Source organism: Nomascus leucogenys, chromosome 2 (genome assembly GCF_006542625.1).
Source record: "Nomascus leucogenys isolate Asia chromosome 2, Asia_NLE_v1, whole genome shotgun sequence".
Lineage (NCBI taxonomy): Eukaryota > Metazoa > Chordata > Mammalia > Primates > Hylobatidae > Nomascus > Nomascus leucogenys.
This window is the reverse complement of record NC_044382.1, coordinates 155,229,258-155,253,347: the sequence shown is the minus strand read 5'-3', so window position 1 is coordinate 155,253,347 and position 24,090 is coordinate 155,229,258. Positions and strand designations below refer to the sequence as shown.

General features: G+C 61.7%; 1 protein-coding gene across 1 annotated transcript; it reads left to right on the top strand.

Moving 5' to 3' along the window:
• Positions 1–19,145: 19,145 nt before the first annotated feature.
• Positions 19,146–23,751, top strand: LOC115837234. The gene is made up of 4 exons (XM_030822236.1): positions 19,146–19,645; positions 22,043–22,991; positions 23,447–23,647; positions 23,729–23,751. Exons 2-4 carry the CDS (start codon positions 22,235–22,237, stop codon positions 23,749–23,751), a joined length of 981 nt encoding a protein of 326 aa, XP_030678096.1. The 5' UTR covers positions 19,146–19,645; positions 22,043–22,234.
• Positions 23,752–24,090: the final 339 nt, after the last annotated feature.

The window sequence follows — 24,090 nt, the reverse complement described above, 5'->3', positions numbered from 1 at the left end:
TCCTTGTGTTTTTATTTAAACGCTCCCCAGAGCACTTTTGTCTCGAGTACGAGGGGCATCTGGATTCAATCAAAACGACAGCTGGGCAGTCTCGCCCCGGCCATTCCAGAGTGGGCGTGGAGCCAGCCAGCCTGCGTGCAGCAAGGTCATCCTGGTACCCCCTCCCCAGGTCCTGCTGGGCCCTCGGTGCCTTGGTGTCCCTTCCTACACGGCTCCCCACTGTCCCCAAGGAGCCAGCCAGCCCCCAGCACCTCCCGTCCTCGTAGACTGCAGAGTACGAGAGAAGAAGCGCGTAGAGACAGCTCGGGCCAGCAACAGTTGAGACTGATGGTGCGTGAGTGAGAGAGAACAATAAACCCGAAAGTGAGGTCTTTTCCAACACAGCCCTGGGCTTAGGGATTTATACAACATGACCCCATTCAACGCCACGAGCCCATAAACAGGGGCCCTGACTTCCCTGCTTTACAGCTGAGGAAAGTGGAATGGGCAGGTCAGGGTGTGGGGACCCCAGCTGGGAGCTCTTCCCCCACCGGCCCAGGAGGTAGGAAGGGAGCAGAGCCAGGAACAGTGCAGCAGAGGCCCAGGACACCCGTGGGCTCCAGAGTCAGGAAAGGAACCGGGAGCGGGGGGCAGAGGTGCGGAGGGGAGATGGGTGTTGAGGCTTGGGCTCACTGGCTCTGTGATCTCCAGGAAGGCCCCTGGCCTCACTGAAGCTGAGTTTACTCATCTGTAAAATGGGATGAATGTTGGCACCAACCGCATAGGGCAGGAGGATCAAATGAGAAGATCGGGAGAGACGCAGGCCCCGTGCAGCCAACGCCGTGTCTGTCTTTCCTCTGCTTCTCGCGGAGGCTGGCTTGGCCGACTGGAGAAGAGAAGCTGGGGAGAACAGCCGGACCCAGTGCTCACCCGGCTGACACGACATCCAGGAGCATTTCCCGGAGGACACAGGCGACCTGGCTCCTGTCCCATTTGTGGGGACAAGTAAGCAACGTGGGGGTGGCTCTGCCCAGAGCGAGCGCTGGCCTGGAAGCCTGCGCCCGGAGGCTGGTTCCTGATGGTTCTGCCTTCCCAAGAGCAGCCGTTCCTACCAGGCCGGTTCCCTTGCGGAAGCTCCCAGTGGACACCCGAAGCCTCTGCCACACCCCTCAGTCACAGCCCCCGAGACCGGGTAGGTTTGCCTCTGAGCTGGGTGGGTGCCCCAGGAGGGCAGACCTGGACTCTGGTGGTAGAGGAGAAGAGACGTGGTGTTAGGTGGGCAACCAGTGGTGCCACAGCAGGCAGGCAGCATCTTATCCAGAAAAACAAACTGAGGCAGAGCGGTGGGCAGCATAACTCAAATCCAGGATTTTCACCCCAAGTCCAGAATTTTTCTGCTTTGAGGCAGAGGGAGCAGGGGAGGCAAGGGCGCTAGTAGGGGGTGAGGGCGGCAGGAGGTGAGGGTGGTGTTGGGGGGTGAGGGCGGCGGTGGATGGGTGAGGGCGGCAGCAGAGGGGTGAGGGCGGCGGCAGAGGGGTGAGGGCAGCGGCGGGGGGGTGAGGGCGGCGGGGGTGGTGAGGGCGGTGGTTGGCGGTGAGGGCGGTGGTTGGCAGTGAGGGCGGCAGTCGGGGCTGAGGGCGGCGGTGGTGGAGGTGAGGGCGGTGGGGGTGGTGAGGGCGGCGGTCGGGGGTGAGGGCGGCAGCGGTCGGGGGTGAGGGCGCTGGTGGAGGGCAAGGGCGGTGGTGGGGGTGAGGGTGGCAGTGGGGGGGTGAGGGCACTGGTGGAGGGCAAGGGCGGTGGTGGGGGATGCAGGGGTGGGGGTGAGGGCCGTGCCCCTTGCTGCACCGAGGGACCCTGGCACACCTTGCAGGGATCCCCCTCCCACCAGCCAGCAGCACCCCTAGGCTGCCTGGCTGTCCCCGCTTGAGTCCTGTAGACTCCGGCCTATCAGGGGCCACATGTGGCTCTGCTCAGCCCGGGGGACGAGCTCATGGTAGACAGGGAGGGGTATGGGCGAAGACACCCCTAAACTGCCTGCATGGGGAGTCAGCCTAGCTGATGAGTGGGATGTCTGGCTGGCAGACATGGGCTGCAGGCAGGCCCCACTGCTGCAGCTGGAGTTCAGGCTCCCCAGAGCCAGATTCCAGTTGTTGAGAGTCACCCCCTAAGACCTTGCTCCATTCCCAGGCAGACCCTCCCACCTTGGCCCACTTATAGATGCCCTTCAAGGTACAGCTTAAATCTCGCCTCCTGCCTCAGACAGCTCGGGGTGCTATGAGAAAGGACCACAGGCTTGAGGGCTTATACACAACAGACCTCTCTGTCTCACAGTTCTGGAGGCTGGAGTCCAAGATCAAGGTGCTGGCACGGTTAGGTTCTGGTGAGGGCCCGTTTCCAAGCTGCAGATGGCCACCTTCTCACTGTGTCCTCACATGACGAAAAGACGGCTGGTAGCTCTCTCGGTTCCCTTTCATGAGGGGAGCAGTCTCATTCACAAGGGTCCACCCTCATGACTTAATCACCCACCAAAGGCCCCACCTAATACCATCACTCTAGGGATAAGGATTTCAATATATGAATTTGGGGAGGACAGAAACATTCAGTCCACTGCACTTCCTGCATAATTCCAACTCCTCCCAGTGGGGTTGCACCCTGTGCTCTGAACTCAGCCTCCTCCCCCTATTTCATGAGATACTTTGTGAAGCAGCATGGCTTTATGGAGCAGGACAGTGCAGCAGCTATGGACATGGGCTCTGGACATGGGCTCCAACCAGAATGTGTAGCCCTGAGTCCCTGCTCTGCCACTTACTGACTGTGTGGTCTTAAGCAAGTTCCTTTCTCCCTGCTTCACTGTCCTCACTCGCAAAATGGACAGTCATTGGCTTATTGTGAGAATTAAATGAGTTAATATGTATAAACTGTCAAGAACAATGCCACCACCATCATCATCATCACCACCATCATCATCACCATCAACATTGCCATCATTATCACCATCATCACCATCACCATCATCATCACCACCATCCCCATCACCACCATCATCATCACCAGCACCAACATCCCCATCACCATCATCACCATCACCATCGCCATCATCATCATCACCATCATCACACCATCATCACCACAATCATCACCATCATCACATCACCATCATCACCATCATCACCATCACCATCATCACCATCACCATCATCACTATCATCATCACCACCATTGTCATCATAACCATCATCATCACCATCACCACCATCATCATCATAACCATCATCATCGTCACCATTATCATCGTCACCATCACCACCATCATCATCACCACCACCATCACCATCATCACCATCCAGGCTGAATTTCCAGCTCCTTCTCTACTAGCTGCATGGCTTCAGGTGGGCTACTAAACCTTTCAGTATCTCGGTCTCCTCTGTGAGTGGAGGTAACAATGCTTCCACTCCCAGGTACCTCTGAGGATGAGTGTGGCTAACCTGTGCCCCAAAACGACAGTGCATGTGGGTAGTCACTTCCTTGCACCAAGAACATGCGCAGAGTGTCACCTCATTTGGTCTTCTCAAGGACCTGGGGGGTGGAAGTATTCCTATCCCTATTTTACAGATGGGGAAACAGGCTTGGGTAATGCAGGATTCTGCCAAGGCCTCAGAGAGGTCAGTGGAGGAGCTCGGAGAATGCCCAGAACCACCTGTGGCTGGACTCTGTGTCCCTTCCTGACTCTCTTCTTGTCGGACCCACCCCCTCCATCAGCAATTTTCACTTCCAAGCGCGCAGCAGAGCCCCTGGGGAGCTGCAGCAATGCTGATGGGATGGGTCTGGCTGGAGCTTGGCTCCAGAACCTCCCCCACCTTCCCAGGGCCACTGAGCGAGCTGAGATGAGACAGAGGCCACAGACCCCTCTCACGGCCTCCTGTGGTGCCTGGCACTGGGGAACAGTCATGACTAGCTAGAGCCTGGGCCAGTGGTTCCTGTGTGGGAAGGGGTCCTGACAGCACAGCAGGGGAAAGGGGGTAAGGGCTGCAGTGGGTCCTGCTGAAGTCCAGCCTCCAGCCCTGGGGAGGGGGTGGCTCCCTCACAGCCCCTAGGCAGGCAGATTAGGGGCAGGGCTGCTGGCACTGGGCCCAGCTGCTCTGGGCAATATGTTTCGCCAGCAAGAGTCCGGGAACAGGACACGTGAGCTGGTGCACAGACGTGATGCACAGCGGGATGGGTACCCTGGGCAGCTGGGGTTGCTGGGCGTGGCACTGCTGTGGTGTCACAGGTGTGGCCCAGCCAGCCCCCCAGGGATCCCCCAGTGGCTCTTCCCTCCCCCACATCTTGTTTTAGCCACAACACTCACCGGGTGACCTCCCTGCAAAACACTAGAAAAGATTCTCAGTGAATGAGCCTCCCTGGGCCACTCTTTCTCCATGTCCTCACTGCCTGTGTTACCTCCACTCTACGGAAGGGGACACTGAGGCTCAGAGAGGTCCAGCAGCTTGCCCAGGGCCGCACAGCAAGCCCGAATCAGGACAGCGCCGGTCTCTGCTACTGGTGTGTCTGTCCGGAACTCGGGCAGCCGCATAACATGGCTCTGCAAATGTTTCTGGAAAGTGGCGATGAGGCAGCAAATCTGTGTCCACATTGCATGTAGTGGGAGGAGAATGGCCACAGGTCTTGGGGCCAGGCCGGGCTGTACCCGCTCCTGAGTGTGAACCCACCCCGGCTCCCCACCGCCTCCTCTCCCGGATTCACGGTGAATTCCACAAACATTTCCTGCTCACCTGAGTGACAAGCACCTCGAAAGAAAACGACACAGGGGCTTAGGTGGGCAGGGACAGCAATCCACAGTCGCCTGCAGAGGCAGAAGCCAGGTGAGAGGGGCTCCCTGAAAGGCAGGCCTGGAGAGGCAATTCCGGAGGAGCTTCCAGCTGACGGGGAAGCCCTGGCCTGTCTGGAGACAGCTCATGGCCCGTCCAGCCAGGGTCGGGGGGCCAGGAGGGACACGGCTCACAGCCCTTCCAGCCAGGATCAGAGGGACCAGGAGGGACCACCCCACGCTGAATGTGGGCTGACTGGAACACTCTGAGAGGACGGGGCGGGGGCTGCTGCTTTGCACCGGTGTCCGGAGGGCCTGCCCGGCTGCTCAGTCAGGACACCACGGTGCTTAGCCCCTCAGCCGCATCGGCGCCGAGGCTGCAACTCTCCTTCCCAACATGCATTTCACAGATCGCCAGCCCTGGGAGAAGTCCCGAGAAAAACAGTGTTCCGTGTCGGGCGGTTCGGGGAACACCAAACGCTGTAACCTCCCCTCCCGCCCCCTTGAGGGGTCTGTCATGTGTGTGGACGAGTCCCATGGACAGAAACCTGTCACTGTGTTTGACCCAGACTCCTGGATGCATCTGACTTGAGCCCTTTGTGTACACCACAGACTGAGGCAGTGGAGGCCGCCAAGCTCTTGGCTCCAGGGCCCCCTCACTCCGTCCCCATCTTGCCTCCACTGTGGCCCCTCTGGACCTGGCTCTCCCTCTCCCTGCAAGCCACGCATGCTCATCACCCTCCCAGAACTGCTCACCACCCTCCCAAAACTGTGTGCCGAGGCCCCTGCTGAGCCAATGCTCTGCGGCCGCCGCCATCCTGAAATGCTTAATACTTCTTAAAGAAGGGCCCACATTCTCATTGTCTTCGTCTTTTTTTGTTGTTTTGTTTGGTTTGTTTGAGACTGGATCTCACTGTGTCACTCAGGCTGGAGTGCAATGGTATGATCTTGGCTCACTGCAACCTCTGACCCCCAGGCTCAAGCGATTCTCCCACCTCAGCCTCCCGAGTAGCTGGGATTATAGACGATCCACCACGCCTGGCTATTTTTTTGTATTTTTAGTAGAGACGGGGTTTCACTATGTTGCCCAGGCTGGTCTTGAACTCCTGACCTCGTGATCCTCCCGCCTCGGCCTTCCGAGGTGCTGGGATGACAGATGCTCCACCACGTGCCGCACGTTTTCATTTTCTACGGGTCCTGCAGATGACATAGCTGACCCTGCCTCTGTGCCTCGGTTTCCTGTCCTGAAAAGCGGAGGGGTTAGTAACAAGGACAGCTGCCTCTCAGGGTGCTGAGTGAAGACTCGCGGAGTGCTGAGAACAGGGGCCCTCGCCACCAGACCCTACCTAGGGCAGCCATGCCCCCAAGAGTTCTCAGGGTAACACGGAAGCCCACGTGGAAACCCATCCCTCGGGCCGCCAAATGCTCCCTCTGATTGGCCACAGAATCAACGCTCCCTCTGATTGGCCACAGAACCAACACTCCCTCTGATTGGCCACAGAATCAACGCTCCCTCTGATTGGCCACAGAATCAACGCTCCCTCTGATTGGCCGCAGAATCAATGCTCCCTCTAATTGGCTGCAGAATCGCTTCCTCCCTGTGGGCCGGCAGCCTGGGGGCAGGGTGGGGGTGTCTCCCTCACCCCCAAGGGTTTAGCCCATCTCTCCTCTGCTGTGGACACTCAGCACCCACCCCAGGTGCCTGGACACCACCACCATCCCGGACACGGCTGCCTGGAAGAAGACGAGTTCCTAGGCCACCCTTGAGAAATCTGCCTGGTGGGCCCACCCGGCCCTCGCCTGCCACGCCCGGCACAGACCGAGTAATTTCACTTCCCAGTCCCCTGGGTGGGTGGCAGCAGGCACGGTGGGTGGAATGTTCCGACGCCCACACACTGCACACTTCCGTTCGGGGCAGCTGGGCAGGGCGGCTGCTGGGAGCCTGAGCCCCTAAGAGTCCAAGGAGCCCAGCGAGGGCCCAGCTTCTGGCATTGGGGGACGGCTGGGGACAGCGCCTCCGCTCTCACGGCCTGGGGCGCCGCTGAGCCCCAAGGGCAGATCCCGAGTGGAGGACACTGCACAGCCCTTCTGAGCCTCCTCGCCACGCGCTGTGGGTGGTGGGCTGGGCCCCAGGAGCTCTAAGCCAGGCCCTGGTCTGTGACACCCTCCTTGGGCCACCAGACAGAGCAGGGTTATGATTTGCAAAGCAAGCAACGCCTCAGAATGTGCCTTTCAGGCCATGGCGGGTGGCGAGAGGCAGGACTCTTCTAGAAGTAGGGTCCTGGCCTGAGGCTACGTCCTTCGCAGGGAGGTCCTGGTGGCCCCGGGCTCTGCCGGCAAATCCCTGCAGCCCCAGGTCCCCCTGCCGTGCTGGAAGGAGGGCCGCTTAGGACCGAGGAAAACCCTCCTGTGGGTGGGAGGCCGCGGTCCTAGGAGGTTGGCCTTGGATCTGCTGGGCCTGCTCTGCGGGACCCTGAGAAGCCACTTGGAGAGGGAGCTCTGGAACCACAGGGTCACAACTGTGTGCTGCTCAGATCTGAAGGTTTGTGAAGCCTAGAGGTCGGGTGACGGGCCAGGCTCACAGGACACACTAGCTTCGTGAACATCTCTCCCTGAACCACCACAAGGCCTCGTCAAAGGGAGTTCACTCTTGGTGGAGAGAAAGGAGACACGTTTCACACGCCTGACGGGGGAAGAACAGGAGCGAGCAGCTGTTCCCGCCAGGCCGATGAGGAGACTGAGGTTCAGAGAGGAACCCAGGCAGCTGGTGGGCAGTAGTCTGGGGCCCCAGTGCTGTGATGCTGCCCTGCCCAGGTCCTCGTTAGGAGCCTAGTCTAACAGGACTCCCTGATAGCCGAGGGGCCATGCCATCCCACAAGGCACCCTGAACACCAGCCATTGGCCATTCCCCTCCCCTTCCCCTCCCCTGCAGGAAGCAGCGTACAGAACCAAGCCAGGGCTGATCTTGTGGGGCTCGGGACTGTGTGGAGCCAAGAACACGGCTGAGGCTCCCCAGCTCCGGCAGCCCAGAGGCAAGACCCAGGCTGAGGCCGGGGGAGGCTCCTCTGTGCCCCTCCCCACAGGTCACTCCCAGAGCCACCCATGCCCGTGGGTCAGAGTCAGGGCTCTTGGACAGCCTCTTTTCCTGGAAGCCATGAGGGCTTCTGTGTTACGTGGCCCAGCCAGCCTAGCAGGTGACCAGGGTGGGGATGGTCACACGCTCAGCAGAAGGCTAGCCCACGTTTCCGGTGCCCTCAGCGGCTGGGAAACTCCCAGGGGCTGGGCCCTCCCCACCCAGTCTCCCTTCCTCCTTCTCTGGCCTGGCCTGGCTGGACCACACCTGGCGCCGTGGCCACCTGTGCCCCTTTTTCTCAGCCTGTTCTTGTTTGGGCCTTCTGGGACACTCCGGCACCCCAGGACAAGTCAGGGCCAGCAGACTCCCCCTGCAAAGAGGCCCCCAAGTGCAGAAGCCCTTGGAGACGTCGGCTCTTACGGTGCAGAGGGGAGATGGAGCCGCCGTGCAAAGGACGCTCCAGCCCCACAGCCAGGGTTGGGTCTCGGCAGCTGTGAGGCTGGATAAGGCCCAGTGCACCAGGCCCTTGAGCAGCCCAGTGGGCAGAGCCCAGAAGAGGGGGGCACACGGCTTGGCCTAAGGAGCAGGGTGGGGACCCTGCACCAGGCAGACATCCTCCAGCCTCCTCATGCCCCCTTGGCCTTCCCTTACTAGTCTGGGGCTCCCTTCCTGCAATCAAAGAGCCCCTGGCACCTCCAGCCCTTGGGCCAGGGGACCTGGACCCCACCCCCGTGTGTCCCTAGAAGCTAAAGGGACCCTGTGGAAGGGGGCTGGACTTAGGCTTCTTGCCCCCCAGGCAGGCATGAGGCTCCAGGGGAGCAGGGCAGGTCAGCAGCTGCTCAGAAGCCTGGCAGGGTTTGCAGGGTGTGGGCTGCCCCAAGCTCATCTGCACAGAGCCCTGGCTTCCGGCTCCAGGACCAGAGCAGGAGACGCGGCCGGGGAAGAAGATCGAGGGTAGAAAGTGAAGTGCCGGGGATGAAGGGGGTGCTGGCCCAGGAGGCAGTGCGCTGGCCTGGGAGGGTAGAGAGCGGGGTGCCGGTGGGGGGGGCAGGTGGGGGTGGCCCAGGAGGCATGTCTGCCAGCCTGGGGCCCAGGGGGCGTGGGACTGTCCCTCCAAGACAGGGGTCCTGGCTTTGTCCTTGGATCAACTCACGCAGTCAGGAGCAGCCAGGCCGCAGGGGTCAAAGGTGACCACAGGCTCCAGCAGCTTTCCCGGGCCCAGAATCCCTGTCCAGGATGGGCCTGGAGCGTGACCACCACCCTCACCCCCAGACACACTCATCCAGCCACCCTTGAGGGTGGGGCCTGGGTAGAGAGGGGCTCCGCGTTTCCCTTTGGACCTGTGTTTCTATGGCGGCACCCAAAACCCAGCGTTTTTTGGCTTCTCTGCAGGCCTCGGTGCGTACCTTCAGGAGCCCCTCAAGCCCTCCCATCCTGTCCTCTCTCCAGCTCCCAGAGACCTCACTCCCTCCCCTCCCACTACAGCCCTCCTGCCACCATGGCCGCCCCGCTCTGTCACCTTCCTCTTGTCAGACCCCATCCTCGTCCACAGCCCGTCCTTCCCACCCTCTGTGCTCTGGGCTCTGGGACCCTGCTTGGTCCCCTCCATGCCCCTTAATTGTGGGGTGTCTCACACACTCCTGTGGTTCTCACGGCCTCTTTGAGGCTGGGTGGTCCCAGCCCCCCACCCCCACCAGGAGACCCTGCAGCTCCTCAACCTCCCCTTGTCTGTGGGTCTCCATCAGCTTTGGGTCCTTGGGCCAGGTTGCCTCATTCCCATCACCCCGCCGAGCCTGGGCCCGGGCTTCACCCCCCCACCCCCTGCCCTGCCCCGCTCCAGGCTGGACACAGCCGTGCCCTCATGGGCTCCCCCTGCTCTGCCGACCCTGCTGTCTCCATGGTGATGGAAGATTTGGAGAGCCAGGGCCGAGCCCCTGGAGGCCTAAGCTGGAGTTGGTGCACGGTCCCTCCCAGAAAACTGCAAGTTTCCTACTTCCTGTGGGGGAGGAGCAGAGCCCCTGTGTGGGCAGGGGTGAGGGGTTCCCACTCCTCGTAGGGGAGAAGCAGGGGTGAGGGGTTCCCACTCCTCATTGGGGAGCAGCAGGGGTGAGGGGTTCCCACTCCTCATGGGGGAGAAGCAGGGGTGAGGGGTTCCCACTCCTCGTGGGGGAGAAGCAGGGGTGAGGGGTTCCCACTCCTCGTGGGGGAGCAGCAGGGGTGAGGGGAGCAGGGATGGGGCCACCTTTGCAAGGAATCTCCCCACCCACCCTGGGGCTTCACAGTCCTCACCGTGGGGGTGGAGGCTGGAGGTCAGCGTTTCCTCCAGAGCCCAGCACCCCTTCACCCTTTCGGTAACCAGATCTCGAAAATCACTACGAAACTTCCTGGGTGCAGGTGGCCTCAGCTGTTAGCCCAGGGCCCTGGCAGGAGGCTGCCGGCCTGTCTGGCCAGGTCTTGGCCACTGGCCCGTGGAAGCCGGGGATGCGTTAGGGGAGCTGCTCCCAGCTGCTATTTTACTTCTTCTTAGTTTTCTATTATAAGGTATTTTTTCTCCTATTAAAACTTCTCCCCAGGTGGCTCCTGTACTTCATTTGGGGACGTGAGGTGAAGATGGGGCCAGTGCCCCTGGGACAGCTGAGCCCAGGGCGGGGAAGACCATAAATCAGGCAGGAGCCAGTGCCTGGTGCCCCAAGGTGAGCACATGGAGGGACGGTGACTGCTGGTCCTGGGAGCGAGCATGGAGCCCACGGGAAAGCGAGGAGCCCACGGGAAAGAGTGGAGCCCGGGGGGAAAGGGCGGAGCCCACGGGAAAGTGCGGAGCCCATGGGACTCAGGGCTGCACTGCACACCAGTTCAGATGCTTCCAGTGTCCGCTGGGCGCCCTGTCCATCCCAGAAGACGGTGGGCGCTCAGGGACACCCTCAGCAACGTGCTGTGTCCACACCTGGGGGCTGCTTCTGAAGGAGGAGGGGGATTTGCGGAGGAGGGGAGAACCCGAGGAAGAAGGAAAGACCCTAGGGCCAGTTGCGGGGCCGCCCAGCTGGGCTGCTGCTGGGCAGGGGGACGTATGCGGACAGATATGGAGCTTGGATTTCATCCTGTAGATTCAACCTGCACTGACCAGGCCTGTGTCTGCCTGAGAATCAGCCTGGGGTTCCTTCAGCGCACGCATACAGAGTCCTAAAAGGCTGTGGGAAGCAGCCCGAACCTTTCCTTAAATCGCAAAACGGAGCAAGGAAAGAATCCACATGGCGGACAGGCTAAGGTCCCAAATCCCAGTAATCACTATGACATGGCTAAGGAACAGGGCGCAAGTCCCACCAACAATTCCAAAAGAAAACTTCATATGCAAACCAAAATCACATCAATTAGCTGAGTCTTCATTTTCTTCACGTGCCAACAAAAATAAGTATCCCTGGGAGGACAGTGACAGGGGAGGCAGAGGCAGGCTAAGTCCTCACACACAGGGAAATGGTTCCTCACACACGTGGTCGGAGAAAAATAAGGCAAGTACTTGAAAATTAAAACAGGACGAGTATCTGTTTAGCAACTAGCGAAAAATGGAGTGAAATGTACCTACCAAGGGTGAGAAAACAGCAAACACACAGAGCAGCACCAAGCCATCGTCGCCCTGAGATGACGGGAGCAAACGTATGACTGGCAATGGCAAGAGCAAAACTCACGAGCGGATTTTCCCCTCGCAGCCTCAAATCGGCTTTCTGTCCCTGTGGGTCTGCCTACTCTGGGTACGTTTTGAGTTAATTTTTGTATAAGTTATGAGACTTAGGTCAAAGTTCCTTTTTTTTTTTTTTTTTTTTTTTTTTTGCCTATAGATGTCTGATTCTTCCAGCACCATTTGTTGAAAAACTGCTGTTCTTCCACTGAATTGTTTTTATACCTTTGTCAAAAATCAGGTGGGCATATTTGTGTGGGTCAGTTTCTGGGTTTTCTGTTCTGTTCCGTTGGTTCGAGAGTCTACGCTGCTGCACACGCGTCACTTTCTCAACGTTGTCACGATGGATGAGGCTTTAATATCTACGCCCGCTGGAGTGACGCCTCCACTTTTTTCTCCCTTGTTTCAGGATTGGTTTTGTTTGTTTGTTTGAGACGGAGTCTCACTCTGTCGCCCAGGCTGGAGTGCAGTGGCACGATCTTGGCTCACTAGAACCTCTGCCTCCCAGGTTCAAGTGATTCTCCTGCCTCAGCCTCTCGAGTAGCTGGGATAACAGGCACAACCACCATGCCCAGCTAATTTTTGTATTTTTAGTGGAGATGGGGTTTCACTATGTTGGCCAGGCTGGTCTCAATCTCCTGATCTCATGATCCACCCACCTCAGCCCCCCGAAATGCTGGCATTACAGGCGTGAGCCACTGAGCCTGGCCTACTTTTTGCATTTTTTAGTAGGGACAGGGTTTTGCCATGTTGGCCAGGCTGGCCTTGAACCGCTGACTCCAGGTGATCCACCAGCCTCGGCCTCCCACAGTGCTAGGATTACAGGCGTGAGCCACCGCGCCTAGCCAAGTTTTTTTTTTTTTTTTTTTTTCTGAGACGGAGTCTTGCTCTGTCACTCAGCCTGGCGTGCAGGGACACAATCTCGGCTCACTGCGACCTCTGCCTCCTGGGTTCAAGAGATTCTCCTGCCTCACCCTCCCAAGTAGCTGGGACTACAGGCACCTGCCACCACGCCCAGCTAATTTTTGTATTCTTAGTAGAGACGGGGTTTCACCATGTTGGCCAGGATGGACTCGATCTCCTGACCTCGTGATCTGCCTGCCTCAGCCTCCTAAAGTGCTGGGATTACAGGCGTGAGCCACCGCGCCTGGTAATTGTTTTAAGTATTCTAGGTCCTTCGCCTTTCCTTATAAATTTTATTTTATTTATTTTCTTTTATCTCCTCAATCCCAATGGTTAACCCCAAACTCACAACCACTTTACTCTTAGCTTCTAAGGGGGATTGACATTTTAGATGCCACACATTTGTGAGATGGGTAGTGTGTGTCTTTCTGCACCCAGCTGATTTTACTTAGTGTGATGTCCTCCAGGCTCGCCCATGGCGTTGCTCCTTTTTGAGGACTGCGTAGTACTCCACTGTGGGTGTGCCACGCTTTCTTCATCCATCCACTGATGGGCAGAAGGTCAAGGGTGGGGCCTGTCTCCACCGTCCTGCCACGACCCTAATGGCACCCCCTTGGCCACTCTCCCATGGTCTTCCTGCTGTGGAGGCCAAGCTGCCCAGGGAAGCTGAGGCTGGAGGCAAGGTTTGGCCACCTTTGCCAGGGTTCATGGACGCAGCTGGGGCCTCTCTTTGCTTCCTGGGCTCCTGCCTCAGCCTCCAGGCCTCGTCTCAGGCTAGAAGGGCCTGCAGACGCTTCTGAACCAATGCTCCTGGATGACCCAGGAGGCCCACGAGCTGTGGAAGAAGAGAGCTCCAGAGGGTCAAGGGATGTGCCCTATGTGCCCGCCCTTGGGGCCCAGACCCCTCTGCCTGTGGCAGGAACCCAGCCTTCCTTCTGACCCTGCACCCCCAGGCTTGGAGCCCCACCATCCCATGACACAGCCCCTGAGGGCCTGGGTCCCAGGGGCAGGGAGGGGCTACCCCCATCGGTCCACAGCCCTGACAGTCCACGTCATCTCTGGGGTGACGCCGGACACGACAGCCTTTCCTTACCCCTCAAGTCAGGCCAGCCCAGCCCTGGCACCTCCCTGGCCAGGGTTAAACCCAGGGTTAAAGTTAACTGGGTGCTCCTGTCACCCCGCCTGGCAGCGGGGACCCTCCTGCTGCCTGCACCGAGTGGCTCGCTGGTTAACTGCAGACGAAACCAGCGGCTCTCAATCCCTCAGTGTTTCCTCACAGCAGCATCTGCGCTGTTCAGGGTAATTGTGGCGTGAGCACCTCTGCTGTGTGTGGAACTGGAAGCAGCTTGGGCTTGGTGGCAGCTTGGGTTGCCAGTGAGCCCAGGCGTGAGGCTCCAGGCCCTGGTGGAGGAGACAGGCAGGAAGGGCTGGTGGGGCAGGAGGGCCCAGCACAGACTGCACCATCTCAGACTGGCCTGGGCTCCCTCTAAGGAGGCTCCCGGAGGCCCAGGACCTGCAGCTGTCCAGGAGGAGGCGGTGGAAGGAGGTGTCCCAGGGTGGAAGGAGCTCGGCCCCTCCCCTCCTCTCATCCTGGCTCTGCAGGGCACTGCTGGGCACACGCCACTGCCTCTCACCAATGCCCAGTGGTCCACACTGCAGCTCAAGGCTGAGCAAGTGGCCTGGCGGGCAACCTCCCTCCACCCTGCATCTGTCCTGGAGACATCTCAAGGGAAGGAGAGGAGGCCAGGAAGGAGGGCAGGATCCCACGTCCACCTAGGAGGAGGAGGACAGGAAGGAGGGCAGGGGCTCCCGTGTCCACTTGGGAGGAGGAGGACAGGAAGGAGGGCAGGGGCTCCCGTGTCCACTTGGGAGGAGGAGGACAGGAAGGAGGGCAGGGGCTCCTGTGTCCAGCTGGCTTTGCTCACTCTCTTGGGCTGGCACTGCTGAGTGCTCTGTGGGCGCTGGGGCTGGTGACTTCGAGGACAGCCGGGACTGGTGGAGGGAACCCAAGATAAGACTCCAGGCCTTGGACAAGTGACCTCTCCCCGCTGGGCCTGCTGCCTCCGGCGTGAGTTGGGACGGCCAATCCCGGCCCTGCAGAGAGGTGGGAAGAGCGGATAACCCGGGGCGGGCTGGCCCCACAGGCCCGTGAGGACATCCTGACGTTGCTGTCGGCCCAATTCCTGAATGCGCTAAGGCAGGAGTGGTGGCCGCTCTGAGGCACAGGCTGTCCTCACGGGGTGGAATCCAAGGTGTCGGGGGTGCCGCTGAGAACCGAGGTTCTACAGGGCTGCCCCCAGCATCATCGGGCATGGCTGGGAACATGCTGTCAGTGCAGCCAAGGGCCAAGGCATCTGGGCCCCCGCGATTGTCTGAGAGTTCTATTCCTGAGCCTGCCCCGCTTCACAGCTGAAGACAGGAAGGCTGCTGCCAACGAGGCTGGCTATCGGGGCTGACCCGAGCGCCCTGCCTCACCCACCTGCCTGCCCTCCCTGCCTCCCTCCAATCTTAAGTATCAGCCACCGGGAGGGTCTGCTGGGCGGGCTGTGGGACCCTGGCTCTGCACTGATGCTGACTGCCATGGCCGTGTGGAGGGGCAGGGTGGGGTGACCAGGCAGTTCCCAGCAGGAGGAACCCATTTGCTCGTCCCCAGGGCTCACCCAGGGGCTGACACTGAGGCTTGATGGAGCCGAGGGGGCCCAGCACTGAGCGTGGCACACACAGAGACACACACACCAGGCCCATAGTCACATGCAGCGCCACACGGGGACTCAGGGCAAGACATCACACTCATGTCGTCACACACGTGTGCAGACAGGTGCACATGGCCAGTGGTGCTGGAGCCGCCTGAACCGGTTGTGGGGGCCGATGGGGCTCCCCTCTTCCCTGCTCCAAACTGAGTGACATCACATCATAATTGAGTGACGTCATGTCATAGCTTGAAGTTGGTGGGAGAGTTTACACCACAGAAATGTGCGAACGTTGCCAGGCAGGGCTGTTGCAGGTTTTGGGTTCCTGCCTACCAGCACCTACTGCAGCACGCTCACATAAACAGGTGCACACGGACACACACGCCCAGACACATGCATTCCTGCACATTCACGGAGGCTCATGGGCACACACGCAACCCTGCACGCTCACAGTGGCTCGTGGTGTGTATGCACCTGGTGGATGCTCACGGACCACACATACGGTGGCGCGCTCTCCCACGTGCTCACAGGCAGATGCACACCTAGGATCACCCGCACGTGGCTCTGCCCACACTTGGAAGTCCACCTGTGCTCACGCACACACACAGGCAGGGCACGCAACGTCACAACCCAGCACGCAGACCCGGCCACCGCACATGGCTGTACAATGACGTTTAACCTGCTCTGGGGATGGGGCTTTGGCTCTGGCACTGGCCCTGATGTTTGAATCTGGGGGTTCACTGGGCCCTCACATCCTACTCAGGAAGCTGAGGTACGGACGTGCGAAGCTGAGCCTGTTGTCTGCACATCTCTGCGCATGTGGGACCAGCAACAGCCGCAGGATGGGCTCAGCCTCTGCCCCCAGCTCCAGGAGGCCAGGTGCTCTGCATGAGCCCGGGCAGGGAGGCCCACAGAGCCGTGAACCCAGGAGAGGGGCCCCTTCCACAGCCATCAGGAGATGCCTCTCTTCCAGCGGTAGCAGCCCGGTGGCACCCGCTCGGGGACCTGGAGGCCCTAGCTGGGGAGGTGCTGACCGCGAGAGGCCTTGGAAGGTGTTGGGGCTCCTGAGATCCTGCCAGTGGTGCCCCGTGATGAATAAGGTGTGCGACCTGCCGGCAGCAGGGAGCTGACTCTCACTGGGGGCCCCCTGACTCAGCTCATCCGTTGGGGTGACGGGTGGAACCCAGGGGAGCCCAGGTGGGGGCTGGCAGGGTGGGGGCTGAATGCCAGCTGCTGCCCACACAAGGTGGGGGGAAGCCAGGTGCTCCCTGATGATTCCAGGCTCCGTCCCTCCCCAGCAGTCGCTCCAGCCCATGGTGTTGCTCTGCAGTCATACTGTGGCTGCGGGGCCGGCCCTCCTGCCTGCCCTTGATCTGATGGTGTCCCAAAGTGGTCCCAGCCCCGCAGCTGGACACGCTGGTGGTTCACTGCCCTGGGTTCACATCTGCTCTTCCCCACTGGTCCGCCGCACATGGTTTCGTTTTAGCAGGACGCGCCCAGGCACCTGGGAGGTTAAGGGAAAGGTCAGCGCCGCGAGGGTGCTTGGCAGGTGTGTGCTGAGTCCCACTGAGCGGCCCCACGCTCGAGCCTTCCCTTCTCTTCCAGATGAGCTGAGAACAGGGAGGAGGGTGCAGAGGAAGGTGGGGTTTGCTTGCCCTTCTCCCGGCTCCTGCGCCTCACATCACATGTCACCTGCAGCGGTCACAGTGTGCCTCAGACGTCAGGCCTCCTGGGTAGCCACGGTGGGCCACAGAGCCACCTCCGGGACCTGCAGGAGGAGTGTCCAGGCTGAGGGAACAGCCGGGGCCTGGGCGGAGGAGCTCCCGGAACATTCCAGGGGCAGCAAGAAGGCCCGTGTGGTGGAACAGAGTGAACCCAGGGAGGCAGCAGGGGCCGGGTTCCATGTGGGCAAGGCCACAAGGGCAGCTGAGCAGCCCAGGCCCCTCACCTCCCCAATCCCGGGGTTAGGCCACACCTTCCAGAGCCTCCTCCAGCCTGGGGCCTGGGAACACCCAATGCAGAGGAAGACCCAGAGGCCTGAGGTCAGAGGTTGCAGCCTAAACGCAAACTGTGACCAGGAGCAGCCTGGGTGGCACAGAGGGGGCGTGGCCTCGAGGGCGGGACGGGGCAGGGCCCAGGGTGGGACCTGTCAGACTCGGGCTGGGAGCAGGCAAGGGGAGTGACAGCCACAGGGCAGATGCCACAGGCAGCTCCCCGTTCACTCCTGCAGCTCCCAGCCATGCCCTGGGGGTTGGCCCTGTGTTCCTGCTGCAGGGCACCGGGAAGACGACAAGGTTCTGGGGAGCAGGGTGGCTGCAGGAGCCCCAGCCACGCAATCTGTGGCTCTGGGGTGTCCACAGGGTATTGAGAGCATCTCAGGGCCGAGTCTCAGGGTCAGTCCCAGAGAGTGTTAGCATCCTGCGGTGATGTTCCTTGTTTGTCCATTTTGGGCATTCCGGGGGTTTCTGAAGCTCACTAAGGTTGTCCTTGGTTGGATAAAAAAAAGTTAACACTGGGCCGGGCGCGGTGGCTCATGCTTGTAATCCCAGCACTTTGGGAGGCCGAGGCGGGCGGATCACGAGGTCAGGAGATCGAGACCACGCTGAAACCCCGTCTCTACTAAAGATACAAAAAATTAGCCGGGCGTGGTGGCGGGCGCCTGTAGTCCCAGCTACTTGGAGAGGCTGAGGCAGGAGAATGGCGTGAACCCGGGAGGCGGAGCTTGCAGTGAGGCGAGATCGCGCCACTGCACTCCAGCCTGGGCGACAGAGCGAGACTCCGTCTCAAAAAAAAAAAAAAAAAAAAGTTAACACTGAAGAGCAGCGCGGTGCCTGAAAATGCCCAGAAGAGGCTTCTGCCACCAGGCGACCAGTGGCCAGGGGCGGCCGACTTCAGGCAAGCAGGTTTGAGGGGGCTGGTGACCCAGATGCAACCTGTCCTGGCCCCAGGACCCGGCGCACGGAAGGGCAGGGAGCCGTCCTGGAGGGGCCCTCACTCAGTCCTCCAGCACCTGCCCAGCCTTCTCCCTGCGCTGCACCGTCCATGAGTCACGGGGAGACGGGCCCTCCAGCACCTGCCCAGCCTTCTCCCTGCGCTGCACCGTCCGTGAGTCACGGGGAGACGGGCCCTCCAGCTCGCACTCGGCCTTCTCCTCCCTGCACCACACCGTCCATGAGGCGTGGGGAGACGGGCCCTCCAGCACCCGCCCAGCCTTCTCCCTGCACCACGCCGTCCGCGAGGTGTGGGGAGACAGGCTTGGGCTGTCTTCCAGAATGACGTGGTGGCCGTCAGGCCAGGGTGGCCACTCCCTTGGCTCTTCCTGGCTCCTCACCCACCTTGCAGAGGGAGCAGCCTCATCCTCAGGGCTCGGACACCAGCTCCACCTTGCGGCGCCAGGTCACTCCATGCAGGAAGAGGAGCTGGAGGCTATGACCGCCGGGTCTGTCCCCAACACCGCGTCTCCCCGATGCCCGGGAGTTGTCACCTGCGTCTCCAGGGTCAGAGGTCACGCATAACCAACCTGGGGTTCTTCAAGCAAGAGAGGCGACATAGACAGCGGGGTCAGCACAGAGCAAGCGCCGGCAACCGCTCTCTAGCAGAAGCCTGGCCGAGGCTCTGTTCCACCCTGTCCTCAGCCTGAGGCTGGCCTTTCAGGTCCAGTTGGGATGCCCTCTGCCCCTCAGACATAGGTCAGGACTCCGGGGCTGTGTCCACGGCAGGCAACAACCCCTGGGGTCATCCCGCCAGACTCGGCCAGCCCTGCTGTCTTACCGGCCGCCGTGTCCGCACAGGAGCCAGGGTTGGCACTCGATGAATAAACGCCTTTCAAGAGAAGGAACGCAGGGAGCTGGGTGTGGTCACCATGGCAGGCTGTTGGGAGACGTGGGGGGCTGGGCAGGGGACAGGGTGGCCAGGGCTGGTGCGTGTCCCAGGGGACCCAGCCGGGGAAGGGACGCCCAATCAGGAGGCTCCGAGATGTGACGTGGATCTGGGTTTCCTCCTCTTCTTCTTCCTGGTGGTTTACGTAAGAGGGAGAGCAATGGGGACGGGCAGGGACGGAGCTGTGGGCTGAGGTTCCTCCACTCGGCCAAGTTCCTTCTCTCTGCCCCCACCTGCTCTGGGCTTTCTTGGCTGTGTCTGCTCCTGACAGAAGGGATGTGTGTTGCCAGGGGTGGGGGCTTGGCATGTGTGCGTGCGAGAGTATGTGTGTGTGTTTAAAATACAAAAAAAAAGAAGCGTGCCTATACTCAGCCGCGAGACGCTGGCCAGCCTCCATCCGTGCCAACTCCTCTCCGAGCTGGCACTGGGGACTCCAGAGGCACGGGGAGGAGGAAGGTGCGGGCAGCGTGCGGTGAGGATGGACGCGTGCCACCGACGTATGCCAGCGGCTGCATGGGGCCAAACGCCCATCCACAAAACCCACCGCGATCGCTGGCAGCCGTGGCGGGAGGCGGCAGCAGTTGGCAGAGGTGCCAGGGACGGCCGGCTGGGGCAGGTGGATCCTGGCAGCGGCAGCGCAGGTAAAGTGTGCGGGCTCGCGGGGTGTGGGCACCTGGCATCTGCGTCGGGTGCCAGAGGCCGGGGCTGGATCTTGGCCTGGCATTGGGTTGCAGGGCGTGGCAGCGTCAGGGAGGGCTGAATCCCACAGGGGTCTGGGCCAGCCTGGTAGAGGACGGCTCCTCCCCGCTCCCCCAGCGTTGCCCTGGGGCCTGTTTCCAGGTGTGCTTGGCCCTTAGTACTCCAGGGAGCTCGGCTGGGTGGGCTGGGTGGGGCCAGCATGGGGTGCCCACGGGGGCTGCGGTGCTCTGATCTCCCTCTGGGGTCTCACGGCCGCATCACCTCCGCCTGATGCCCTGTGGGCCCCCAGGGCCAGGTCCCCTCTGCCCAGTTCCGTATAGTCCCCCAGATGGTCCCCGAATGTTGGTCGCTGTCCCCAGGCGTGGGCTGCAGGGCTGCATCTGGGGGCCCAGGGCTCCTAGGGGAGTGCGTCTGCCCTCCCTCCCATCTTCCCAGAGCCCCCGCCCCACCTCCTGCTCCCAGCCTGGCTTGGTGCCTCAGAGCCTGTGCGGAACGATGGGACAGACGCCAAATGTGCGGTAGCAGGAGTGCGGGTGACGGTGCAGCGAGCCCAGCTGCTGAGGGTGGGAAGGAGCCTGAGGTGAGGGACTCCCCAGCAGCTCCAAGGCAAAGTCCTGCTGCCCTTCCCAGCAATTACAGGCTGGGCAGAAAGAGCTGGGGGCCGTGGGAGAGGGGATTTTCACCTGCAGCAAGGTGGGTGACACCCAAGTGGGCCAGCGTGGAGCTGGTGTCTGGCTGTAGCCCCGGTGTCTGGCTGTGGCCCCTCAGCGTGATCCATGGAGAGCAGGATGGCAGAGGCTGCCAGCCACAGCATCAGCTGGCAGAGGCTGCCAGCCACAGCATCAGCTGGCAGAGGCTAGCACCAGACCCATGCCCTGGCAGGAGCATGGCACAGAGGGGCCCTGGCTGTGCCAGGGGCTCTGGGCTGGCCGCTGTCCCAGTCAATGCTCTGGGCAACCAGTCCAGTCCCAGAAAGAAGGTTACACTGGAGCGGCGATTAGAGCACATGGGCAGGGGCTGGGGTGAAGACGGCTGGGTGGCCGGGCCCCCAGCTCCTGGAAGCCCAGAAGAAGGCTAGGCCCATGGACCTTAAATATTCGAGCCTAGGGCCGGGCTAGCCCATGGGAGCCTCCACCTTGAAGGGGCTAGGAGGGGCCTCTGAGGCCAAGGTCAGGAGCCCGGGCTGGGCTGAGGGGCAGGGAGGGCTGGGGGGGGCAGGGGAGGGCAGTGGTCGTCTGGTCCAGATGCCCAGGGATTGGGCAGAGGTCGGGAACACAGGGTCCTGGGGTCGGACAGGCCCGGCAGGACTGAAGGCCCACGAGGGGTCTGGGCTGTGCTTGAGAGCTGCAAGGAAAGGCTCAGAGCCCCGCAGAGGCCCAGCCTGAGACGTCCCGGGGGCGGGGTGGGCCGGGGCTCCCAGGAACTGGCCATCCTCAGCCTCCTCTTCCCCATAAGCCCCGGGAGGCGCTGCTGTGGCCGACTCTGGCCAACACTGCATGACACGGGGCTTCCCCTTCAAAGTGCTGGCGGTGGGGGTCATCCTGGGAGGGCCTTGGTGCAGGCGAGCTTCCCCAGCGGGCCCCTGGACCCGGCCCTGCAGTCCCCTCAGACGGCACGGGCGTGGAGGGCAGCCAGGGCGGGCCCCAGCATGGGTGTCAGTGGGATAAACACTCAGGCAAGGGGGCCCCGGGGACACAGCAGTGGCCCTGGCCCCTCAGGCTTGGGGGTGGGGGGCGGGGCACAACACATTCTAGGATTCCCAGAGGAGACTTAGGTGGGCAAGGTGTTAGCTGGAACCCCGGCCTGGGGCTGTGCTTCGTGGGATGGCAGCACCTGTGGGTCCCAGGCCTCAGTCGTGAGGAGAGTGGCGTGAGCGGCTGCCCCTCCCTCGAGGGCTCCAGGGGACCTGAAAATGGCACGGAGGGTGGGACAAGCTGGAAGCTGCGGCCCCCACGACGGAGACTGGATGGGGGACCAGGCTTCTCCTGCTCCGCTGGGCAAGATTCCCCCCTACCCCCCACCTCCCAGCCCCCACCTCCCACCCCCGAACCCACAGGCTTGAACACCCAGCAGGCACCTCGCCCACTGAGGGGCATCCAGCAACAGATGCAGGTCCCCCCGGCCCCGACCACAGCCCCATCCCATGCGCCAGGTGTGAGCTGCCCCTGCGGCGCCCCATTCCAGCCCTGCCTGACGCCAGGTGGAGACCCTCTCTCAGGCCCCTTCCCACCCTCAGCTGCTCTGACCTGGCCATGGGCTTGTGTAGGAAGGGTGGGCAGGGGGCTGTCTGGGAATCGAGGAAGTTGGCCCTGCCGTCACCCCCGGTGTTTCACCCACAGCTGCCCCTGCACAGGGCTGGTCTTTGTCAGGGGCACAGCCTTGCCCGGCCACAGCGGAACAGGGGACCCTCCCGCCTGCTGCAGCCCTCCTCCCTCCACCTCCGAATTTCACAGTCCCTGCTTCCCGCGCTGCCGTGGAGCTCCCTAGAGACTCCTGCCAGATGTTCCTGGCGGCCCCACGTCGCTTCCCTAATGAAATATTCATGGGCCTTTCTGCCTCTTGACATAAAGCCTTCTGCAGCTCCACACACCATGGAGAGTGAGCTGGCCTCCCAACAAACCCTAGGAAGGAGTGGGCGCCCACCCTGGGCGCCCACTGTGCCTCCCGTGACAGTGGCTGGGCCTCTGCCTCCCCTTTGCTCTGCTAAGGGTCAGGGGTCCAGCTGCTGCGCCCTCCCCCAGCCCAGAGGCCTCCCTGTCACCTCTGCCACTCGACAGCCCAGTGCCAGGTGTGTGGGCACATCAGCCCTGGAGCTGGGCTCTGAAGGGAGGGCAGCTGCCACCCCGCATAGGAGGGTGCCAGCGCCTGTGTGTCCAGGACCACCCTCACAGGTCCGGGGAGGAGGAACTCTCCCTACCTCTTCATTCAGTACCTTGGTGGCCGAGGGCTCCTTACCCCACGCCAACAAGACCGGGCTCCTGGAGTCCACCTTGCCCCTAGCTGTGTGGTGGCCAGCCCCGCCTTGCAGTCACCTGCCGTCATCCGTCCACACCTCCGTCCGTGCGCTCACGCACACACTGTCGGCACCACACCAGGTTCCGTGCGTGGAGATCAGACTTCGTGACGTTGAGCAAAACCACCCCAGCCTTGCACTCCAGGTGTTCACGCCAGCACCCCCCCAGGCCATGTGGGCGGCGGACCTCGTGGCAGGGCTGGTGAGGCCAAGAAGTACAAGGTGGATGGAAAGTTCCAGGGCCTGGGAGCTGTGTGAGGAGTACAAAGCGGCTGGTCAGTGAGTCCTACACAGAGAGGACCTTTGTGCCCCAGGTCAAAGGAGAAGGGAGCGGGCCCCAGCCGAGTCCACACCAGCCTCTGCTCGGTCCACAGGCCCTGTCTGGCTCTGCCGGGTCTCCTCAGTCAGGGGGTCCGTGAGACCCCGGCTCCGGGCTCTGGTCCGTAGGTGGTGGCCACAGCGAGGCCCCTCTGGGCGGGAGTCTGCCCCACGTGGGGTGCCCTCTCCACGCACCTGCGCGGCTCACCCTGGGCTCTGCTCTGCTGTGCAGGGCCACCCTCAGCTGGGAGGGGCCCAAAAGGCTTGCCGGGGGCTCTAGGGCTGCCCCGGCCTCTGTGATTCCCGCGCCCCCTTGCTCCTGGCCTCTGGGTCAAGCCTTTATCTTCAGTGGTCATCTCGACCTTCACCGTCACCTACAGCGGCAGGGAAATGTTTACACTACCGTTCACAGGGACAGCCTCAGCTTCCACATTTCGGGAGATAGAAGTGCAGAGAGGCCACAGAGCCAGAAAAAAAGCCGCCTGGGCGCGTCTATCCTGGAGCCCCGGCATCGTCACCAGGGCCACACAAGCAGCCAGGACCCTCCCGGGAACCAGCTCCCTCACTGGGACGCCCCAGCCCCTCCTGAGCTCACTGACGCGGGATCCGGCCAGTGCCCCTCCCCCATGCAGGCAGTGGGCTGGGACGCGCGGGGACAGGGGGCTTGGGCCGCGTCGTCCCTCCGCCTCCCCAGGTCCCAGCCGCCTTGCTCCCTGAGCTGCTGGCAGGGTAATAAGCTCTGCGTGCGGTGTAGAAATAAAGCACGTTCCACAGAACAAATGGTGTTAATTTGCAGCAGCACTGCAGCCCGGAGTTACCCAGCGCCTGGAGGGCGGCGCGGCAGCTGCGCCAGAATGAGCGGCTGCGCGCGGAGAATCAGCGAGGCCGTACATCCCCGCGGAGGGACAAAGCATTCCAGCCCCGGCCTCCAGCGGCGCCGGCCCTCCAGGCGGGAGGCGGTTCCAGGAAGCGAAGCGAGCGGGTGCTGGGGCTCCTCTCCCCTCCTGGAGGCACCTGCCCAGAGTAGTCAGTGACCACCCCTAGGTCCCACCTGAC